Consider the following 10,000-nt stretch of genomic DNA (forward strand, 5'->3'; position numbering starts at 1 on the left):
TTGCTTACATCATGTCTACATGAAGAATTCTGTCGCAGTTGTTGAGACTGGGATTGGAGAATTGCCACATGATCCGTGAATATTTCGTTTATCTTAATTTCCGCTTAATGTTATCAATGTCATCGATGCGTTTATTTGTTTATTGTTGATGTATTTATTGTCATCACTATCGTCGTGGCCGTCACCTTCGTCGTCATCATCATCGACACCAACATCATCATCATCATTATCATTATCACTATCATTATTATCATCGTCGGTGTCGTCGCTGTCGACATCATCATCGCCACAATCATCATTACATTCATCATCGTCGTCGTGGTCGTCGTCATCGTCACTATCATCATCATCATCATCATCATCATCATCATCATCATCATCATCATCATCATCATCATCATCGCCGTCATCATCATCATTATCACCATCATCATCGTTATCATCATCATCACCATTATCATAATCATCATTATGATCATTTCCATCATCATCATCGTCGTCATCATCATCATCATCGTCGTCATCATCATCATCCTCATCATGATCATCATCGTTATCATCGTCGTCGTCGTCATTATTGTCGTTGTTTTCGTTGTCATCATTATCATCATAACCATCACCATTATCATTTTCGTCGTCAACATCATCATCATACAACTTGTACACTTGCATCGTGCAATATGAAGGACGCCCCGCTTACTTTGTTTCATTACTGGTTTCATATGGAAAATAAACCCAGATCCTCTGCAGCATGGTGTGAGCCCCACTTTCTCATTCGTTCGACACAAAGCAATGTAATACATCAAATCTTAATACACCACATCATAAATTAGCATATTAAAACTTACGATGTCATATTTATTTCAAAACCTAATGTACCCCATAATATTATTATATCGTAACATCGCATGTCATAACATGCGACGTCATAACACACGTAATCACATGCCATATTATAACACACCAGATTGTGTGTCACAGATCATAAGACCCGACGTCATTATGATGTTACATAACAACGTCTCATCATAATGCACAACGTCATAACTTACCACGATCATAATCAATGTTTCACATCGTAACACGTCACACAGCGGCCACGTCATAACAGGCGACATCATAACGCACTATATCAGAACACGTCATACAACGTGTGACGTCATAATACGCAACGTCATCACATGCAACATCACAACACGTCACATCATAATCACAGCATGCAACATCAGAGCACATCACACCAAATTATATTACGTCACATCAGAGTAGATTGCGTCACAACGTACAACATCATAACACGTCACACCGTAATATATTACGTCACAACATGCAGCATCATAACACGTCACACAACGTCACATCACGGTATGTTATGACGTCACATAGTCGTCTTTTAGTTCTGGTCAGTGTTTTTATCGTTTTCTGTTTCTTGGTAAATACCGAAATAAAAAAACAGGCATATTTAGTGAGCAGTGTCTTCCCCCTTTCTTGACCATTCCATTATGTTTTCCCGCCTAAAGTTGACCTTTGTCTTTGCAGTGACCTTTGGGAATATTTGTCCAATGTGTCAGTGGAAATGAATCGGCTGACTGACAGCATCAAGGAAGATCCGGACAAGATCGCCATTCACTTGAAAACTGCTCCAGAAAAAAGGTGAGATGTATATGTATATATATATATAATATATAGCAATAATAATTCTCTAATCGAGATATAGACAGTAACTGCTCCATAACAAAAGGGAGATTAGCCATTTGAATGTGGCTAGGGACAGGGCAGGGCGGTGGGGGTGTTACTGTTGCATTTAGCCCCAGGCGAACATCAACGTCACGGTGTCAAGCCTTTCTGGTGACGTTGATGTTCGCCTGGGGCTAAATGCAACAGTAACACCCCCACCGCCCTGCCCTGTCCCTAGCCACATTCAAATGGCTAATCTCCCTTTTGTTATATATATATATATATATATATATATTATATATATATATATATATATATATATATATATATATATATATATAAAGTATAATTAGGATTAGGTTGAATTCGTTTCTTAAACTGAGGTACCTTGTTAGTGGGGAGATAACCCAGATTTTTAATGGCAGTTTTTTTTAATGGGGGCGAGATAAACAAAAAAAATACCAAAGTTTTCCTCCCTTATCCAATTTTTTTTTCTTTGTAAAAATCGCAATTAATAAATAATTTATAAGTATTTTAAAATAGGGAGTTACTTTTGAATCACCCTGTATAACTAACTGTGTAATGCGTATAAAAGCGTGTAAATTTTAACCTAAAATCCCTTTGGATGCAAAATTTCAAAGGCTTATAAATTTGTTTATAACCGTTGTATCGAAGTGGAAAAGCTATAAATAATAGCCCTTTTAAAAGTTATAGCAGCCTATAAATAATATTGGGTAATATTATATAAATAATATTGGTAATATTATATAAATAATATTGGTAATATTATATAAATAATATTGGGTAATATCATATTAATTATTGGTAATATTATATAAATAATATTGGGTAATATTATATAAATAATATTGGGTAATATTATATAAATAATATTGGGTGATATAATATAAATAATATTGGGTAATATCATATAAATAACTAGCAGTATCGCCCGGCGTTGCTCGGGTTTGTAGGGTAAATAACTATATAAGCATTTTTAGAGAGTTACTTCCCTAATATAAACCGAGCAAAAAATACATTAAAAAACGAAAAAATTATGGTAATTTTTTTTATCATCGTAGACTCATCGTAGACGCGCGCTAATACCCAGAAGGGCTCGATATGAATCACGACTATAAGATACCCGCTTTTGGTTAATTGCACCGAAAAAATATGGGAGTACTTAGGAATCTAAATCAGAGGAGACAGACTCTCACACAGACAACTTCAGTTTTACATATAAAGATATTGGGTAATATTATATAAATAATATTGGGTAATAATCTATGGCTTAATACGTAAAACCGTGTAATTTTCTGTCCCTTTCGGATAGAAATTTTCAAAGGCTTTATTACAAATGTCTTATAATTAAATTTTATAAATTTGTTTTTTTTTACTTAACTAAATCTTTATTATTGTCTTCGACAGTGGAGCAGCAAGTTCCTTGGATTTTGAATCGTCAGCCTATGGCACAGTTCTCTACATATTGGAAGGGGTCATGCCCTTTCTAACAACGTTTTACAAACACTTTTATTTCCCCGACAACGATGCTTTTGGTAATGAAGTAGATGACACAGACCATCTGGCGAAAGCAGTAGTGGTAAGCGGGTTTTTGTGGATATATATATATATGCGTGTGAGAGAGAGGGGGAGATAGGGAGGAGAGTAGAGAGAGAGAGAGAGAAAGACAGAGAGAGAGAGGGGGAAGGGGAGAGACTGTGGGTGTGCTTGAGAGAGAGTAAAGAGGAGTGACAGTATGTACATGCGTGTGTGAGTAAGGGAGGGAGAGACAGAGGAGGGAGAGAGAAAAGGGGAGTGACTGTATATATGTGCGTGTGTGTTTGTGTGTATAGATAGACAGACAGACAGAAAGACAGGCAGATAGATAGATAGATAGATAGATAGATAGATAGATAGATAGATAGATAGATAGATAGATAGATAGATAGATAGATAAACAGACAGACAGACAGACATAGATAGATAGATAGATAGATAGATAGATAGATAGATAGATAGATAGATAGATAGATAGATAGAGTGAGAGAAAGTTGTGGCGAAAGAGTCAGCAGAATTTCGCCATTACCTTCTGCCGGAGCCGCATGGAGCTCAGGTGTTTCGCTCATAAAAAACACACACATCGCCCGGTCTGAGATTCGAACCCGCGATCCCTCGACCGCCAGTCCGCTGCTCTAACCACTAGGCCATGTGCCTCCACTGTGGACAGAAAACCCCTGTTATGGTGATTTCACGAGGGTCGATTGCTATGAATATAACCCGTGCCATGTGGAGGCGCAATGACCCAGTGGTTAGGGCAGCGGACTCGCGGTCGTAGGATCGCGGTTTCGATTCCCAGACCGGGCGTTGTGAGTGTTTATTGAGCGAAAACACCTAAAAGCTCCACGAGGCTCCGGCAGGATGGTGGCGAACCCTGCTCTACTCTTTCACCACAACTTTCTCTCTCACTCTTACTTCCTGTTTCTGTTGTATCTGTATTTCAAAGGGTCAGCCTTGTCACTCTCTGTATCACGCTGAATATCCCCGAGAACTACGTTAAGGGTACACGTGTCTGTGGAGTGCTCAGCCACTTACACGTTAATTTCACGAGCAGGCTGTTCCGTTGATCGGATCAACCGGAACCCTCATCGTCGTAACCGACGGAGTGCTTCCCTAAAAAAAAGCCGTGCCATGTAAGCTAGTCTCTTACTTAACATGGAAGAGAGCGAGAGATGAACCCTGCCAAAATGAACTTCACCTAGATTCATAAAAGCAAAGACAGAAATCTTTAATTGCTTAGATAATTTTTTTTTTTTTTTGAAGCACTCCGTCGGTTACGACGACGAGGGTTCCGGTTGATCCGAATGAACGGAACAGCTTGCTCGTAAAATTAACGTGTAAGTGGCTGAGCACTCCACAGACACGTGTACCCTTAACGTAATTTCTCGGGATATTCAGCGTGACACAGAGAGTGACAAGGCCGGCCCTTTGAAATACAGGTACAACAGAAACAGGAAGTAAGAGTGAGAGAAAGTTGCGGTGAAAGAGTACAGCAGGGATCACCACCATCCCCTGCCGGAGCCACGTGGAGCTTTTCAGGTGTTTTCGCTCAATAAACACTCACAACGCCCGGTCTGGGAATCGAAACCGCGATCCTATGACCGCGAGTCCGCTGCCCTAACCACTGGGCCATTGCGCCTCCACGCTAAGATAATTAATGATGTCGTAAAAAATGCTAAACGTAATCTAAATTAAATGTCATCAAAGCTACGTACTAATGAGATTTCTGGTAATTAAATGTTGGCGTAAACGCGGCGATGATCAAGAAACAAGCTGAGAGTGGATCTTCATGCTGAGTCTCACACAGCCCTGTGTATTTCGCCCTCATTCTGCCCTCATTAACAATGAATTATGTGATGTTATACGTCATCAAACGTATTAACCTATCTCGAAATAAAAACATATGTTGTGATTCTACGAATTTGCTGTGGGGTAGAGGGGTGGAAACTGCCGGGGAGTTATTTACAGTATGTTTTTCAAGTTTCGGGGTGCCTGTCAACGGTACATGTGTGTTTGCGTGTGTGTGTCGGTTTGTTTGTATACCTGCGTGTGTGTGTGCGTGCGTGTTTGTCTATGTGCATGTTTATGTGTCTATGTGTGTAAGGGATAGAGAGAGGGAGAGGGAGAGGGGGTTATGAATATATGCACGTGTATGTATATATCTGTGTAAATGTGTTTATCGACACTGTATGTTTGTCTAGCCAAAAGTGTATGTGTGTAAATGTACATGGTATAAGCACACACACACACACACACACACAGATAGATAAATATATTAATCAACAGACAAACAGACATACAGACGGATAGATAGATAGACAGACAGACAGACAGACAGACAGACAGATCGATCGATCGATAGATAGATAGATAGATAGATAGATAGATAGATAGATAGATAGATAGATAGATAGATAGATAGATAGATAGATAGATAGACAAGCAGACAGGGAGACAGACAGATTGATAGATAGATAAATATATAGATAAATAGACACACAGACAGACAGATCGCTAAATAGATAGATAAGCCGATAGTTAGATAGATAGATAGATAGATAGATAGATAGATAGATAGATAGATAGATAGATAGATAGATAGATAGATAGACGGACGGACAGACAGGCAGACATATATGCATATATGTGTGTGTGCGTGCGTGTAGTTGTTTTCTTAAAAGTTCTGTCTAAAAATCGGCAATGTAGAATTCGCAGAGGGGACTGAACCCGGAATCATGTGGTTCGTAAGCAAGCTACTTACCACACAGCCATTCCTACGCCTATATTTAAAAGAGAAAGAAATCTAGTTGTTCCTTGCAATACATACCAATACGTACATCTAAAGCAAACTTTTTTCAGGGGCCCTTAAAATACTATTGTAGATCCCCAAATTTACGTATTTTGTTTCGTAGAGCCCCAAAACATCTTATATGAACCCTCAGGGGTCATACGGATTCCGGTTGAGAGCTACTGATCTATACCTGCAAGCAGTCGGTAAGTTCTTCTTGGTCAACGAGTTCAAATTGTTTAGATGCGTCAGGACACATTTTACACGACTCAGATGGACGTAGGTAACGACATTTCCAAGATGTTAAATTAAGCTGTAGAGACTTAATTGATTGCTTCAACTTATCCTAATAATAATAATAATAATAATAATAATAATAATAATAATAATAATAATAATAATAAAATAAGGACATGACAATCTAGGGAGAGTAATCCACTGGGAGCTATGTAGAAAGCTAGGATTTGAACATACTGATAAATGGTATCAACATGAACCTCGTAAAGTACTAGAAAGAAAGTAAGAAATACAAGATGTTGTGGGACTGACAGAGTAATAGAAGCTAGAAGGTCTGATTTGGTAGTAGTAAATAGAGAGAAAAGAAGGTACCAGATAATTGACTTTACAGTTCCAAATTATGAAAGAATCAATACGAGAGGTATAGAGTAAAATAGCAAAGTACCAAGACCTAGGCATTGAATTACAGAGACTATGGAAAGTTTGGGTAAACTGTATCCCAGTAGTTATAGGTGTATTGGGAACTATCCCTAAAGATCTGAACCGATGGATTGAGGAAATAGGCATAAAACCCAGTTTAGTACAGCTGCAGAAAGCAGTGTTATTAGGGACAGCTACGATACTAAGGAGGGTTCTTGGCACCTAAGGTTACTTGTTGTAGCCCGATGTTAGGATTCTTTTCTTTTCCAGCAGTCTAATTTATTGAGTGTATATAAATAATAATAATAATATTAATGATAATAATAATAACAACAACAATAATAATAATAATAACCATAAGAGCATCACAACAAACCACAGCACATGCCCAAGACACACAGAGCTACGCTCGGTAGTGAAGTGAAAGCACGCTATAAAAATAAGACTACTGAATAATAATAATAATTATAATTACAATAATAATAATAATAATAATAATAATAATAATAATAATAATAATAACAATAATAATAATAATGATAATGGTAATAATAATAATAATGATAATGGTAATTAATAATAAATAATAATAATAATGATAATAATAATAATAATGCCCTGATGCAGTACAGGCAGTGGTCTCATGACTTCTGATCTTAACTGATTGGATAAAGGTATCATGTACATTGTTTTGTCTTGGTATAAAAGATGGGCTACAGCAATATTCTGCTCAATACCACAGATTTGCTGTCAGTTGTTTGACCTTAACCAGTTGAGCATGTCCCTTAGTGGTTGACGATAGTGCATATCTGATCACGAGCAGAAGTAGTGGGGGAGCATCATAGCCATGTGTTGAGGGATTCTTTGGGGTTTGAATAATTCACCTCTGGAAACATGGGTGGTTCTTTCAACATCCTTAACACAACCTTTATTCAGGGCCTTTTGAGCGGGATGGGCTACTCAACCTGAAGAAAATTCTAACTGGGCCCCCACCTGCAAGGTCATGTGCTGTTTATCTTAATATGAGATCACCATGTCGCGCACATATGGTTGTGATGCATGTGCCTGGTGTGACCCTTATCAGACGGGTAGTCATGATGGTATATTGGGCTTCGTATATTTTACCCCAGTGTCACTTTGATGGCATGCACTGCTCTCTCACTCAATAAAATAATAATAATAATAATAATAATAATAATATAATAATAATAATAATGATAATGGTAATAATAATACTAATAATAATAATAATAATAATAATAATAATAATAATAATAATAATAATAATAATAATAATATAATAGTCATAATAATAATAATAATAATAAATAATAATATCATGTACATTGTTTTGTCTTGGTATAAAAGATGGGCTACAGCAAATATTCTGCTCAATACCACAGAGATTTGCTTGTCAGTTGTTTGACCTTAACCAGTTGAGCATGTCCCTTAGTGGCTGACGATATGTGCATCTCTGATCACGAGCAGAAGTAGTGGGGGAGCATCATAGCCATGTGTTGAGAGGGATTCTTTGGGGTTTGAATAATTCACCTCTGGAAACATGGGTGTTTCGTTCAACATCCTTAAACAATCCTTATTCAGGGACCTTTTGAGCGGGATGGGCTACTCAACCTGAAGAAAATTCTAACTGGGCCCCCACCTGCAAGGTCATGTGCTGTTTATCTTGATATGAGATCACCATGTCGCGCACATATGGTTGTGATGCATGTGCCTGGTGTACCCTTATCAGACGGGTAGTCATGATGGGTATATTGGGCTTCGTATATTTTACCCCAGTGTCACTTTGATGGCATGCACTGCTCTCTCACTCAATAATAATAATAATAATAATAATAATTTAAATTCAAATTAACAACAACGAATTAGGCATAAAAGCCAGTTTAGTACAGCTGCAGAAAACAGTGTTATTAGGGATAGCTAGGATACTTAGGAGGGTTCTTGGCATCTAAGGTTACTTATTACAGCCCTATATAAGGAAGTTTTCTTTTCTAACAGTCTCATCTGTCGAGTGTATAATAATAACAACAACAATAATAATAATAACAGTAGTAGAGTAGTAGTAGTAGTAGTAGTAGTAGTAGTAGTAGTAGTAGTAGTAGTAGTAGTAGTAATAGTAGTAGTAGTAGTAGTTTTAATTATTCTGTTGTGTCAAGACTATTGAAAAGGTTGCAAGACGCAACAAAAATTTTAGGAAAATAAAAAAGGAAATAAGTGGAAATTTTACCGGTGAGTGTGTTACATAATAAGGCACAAAAAGAGAATGACTCTCCCCGGACACAACAGAATATGCTTCAACACACGAACTCACATAAAGAATCTTGCAAACCAAATCCCAAAACGAAATATAATAAGTTTTTTATTAATGTTGTTGCTTTTTTTTTTGTCATTTGCGCAGATGTTCTGCGAAGTTATTGGTCCTCTTCTATACAAAGCAGAACATATGAAGAACATGGTCAACTGTATCACAGCTGTCGTTCCTGTCTCCAACATGCCAAACTCGGTAAGACTATTTTTTCGTAGGTTCAACTGCAAATGTCCCAAGTTCGAATCCAGCCCAGCACAAATAATCCTCCGAAGGTACAGAAGAAAACACACATATCTCATTCTCTTGCACTCTTCTGTCTTAGAAAGAACTTTTTCTTCACCCATTCCCTTCCGGTCATTTCAATTTGTGACTGCGTGTGTATCGTTGGTGATTTTCTTTCCTTTTCTATATTTCTGATGAGGAGCTCCGCTCGAAACGTGAAATCATCTCCATTTTTATCGAAATTGTTGAGTTTTACGGTATTTCTTTCCAGAAATTTACAACACACCGTATACAAGTATTATTTTCATTTTCGTAATTTTACGCAAAAGCTACCAGCAAAATATGAAGAATACATATTAGAATTCTTTTTTTTGGTGGGGGGACCTCTAAATTAAAGGACGAATCTAATTCAACCTTTTTACACACACACACACACACACCCACAATATACATATACATATATATATATATATATATATATATATATATATATATATATATATTATATATATAAGCTGCCAAAATGTCAGAAAAAATGTTACTCAGAGTTTCACGTTCCCGTTCGTCGGACAGTTTTAGAATGTGAAATTCTGAGTAACAGTTTTTGTGATGTCTTGCAGCTTTATTAACAAACCATATTACTCTACCTCCAGTATTCGAGTACTATTTTTTCTCACCTTGTTTCACATTTATGTGCTTACTCTGGTATATATATATATATATACATCGAAACGCAGAGTAGATGAAACCATGGCGACTGAAGAAGGGGAATT

The 10,000-nt window shown here is 37.1% G+C and overlaps 1 protein-coding gene across 1 annotated transcript in view; it reads left to right on the plus strand.

The window, feature by feature from the left end:
• LOC115230051 (inositol 1,4,5-trisphosphate receptor type 3-like) overlaps positions 1–10,000 on the plus strand; it is a 26,367-nt gene that overhangs the window by 15,881 nt on the left and 486 nt on the right. The window contains exons 10-13 of the mRNA XM_036499488.1: positions 1–75; positions 1,540–1,653; positions 3,106–3,277; positions 9,096–9,200. The exon at positions 1–75 is cut by the window's left edge and continues 113 nt beyond it. Coding sequence (XP_036355381.1) covers positions 1–75; positions 1,540–1,653; positions 3,106–3,277; positions 9,096–9,200 — 466 coding nt within the window. The remainder of the gene's footprint in view (positions 76–1,539; positions 1,654–3,105; positions 3,278–9,095; positions 9,201–10,000) is intronic.

Source organism: Octopus sinensis, unplaced genomic scaffold (genome assembly GCF_006345805.1).
Source record: "Octopus sinensis unplaced genomic scaffold, ASM634580v1 Contig14205, whole genome shotgun sequence".
NCBI classification, from domain to species: domain Eukaryota; kingdom Metazoa; phylum Mollusca; class Cephalopoda; order Octopoda; family Octopodidae; genus Octopus; species Octopus sinensis.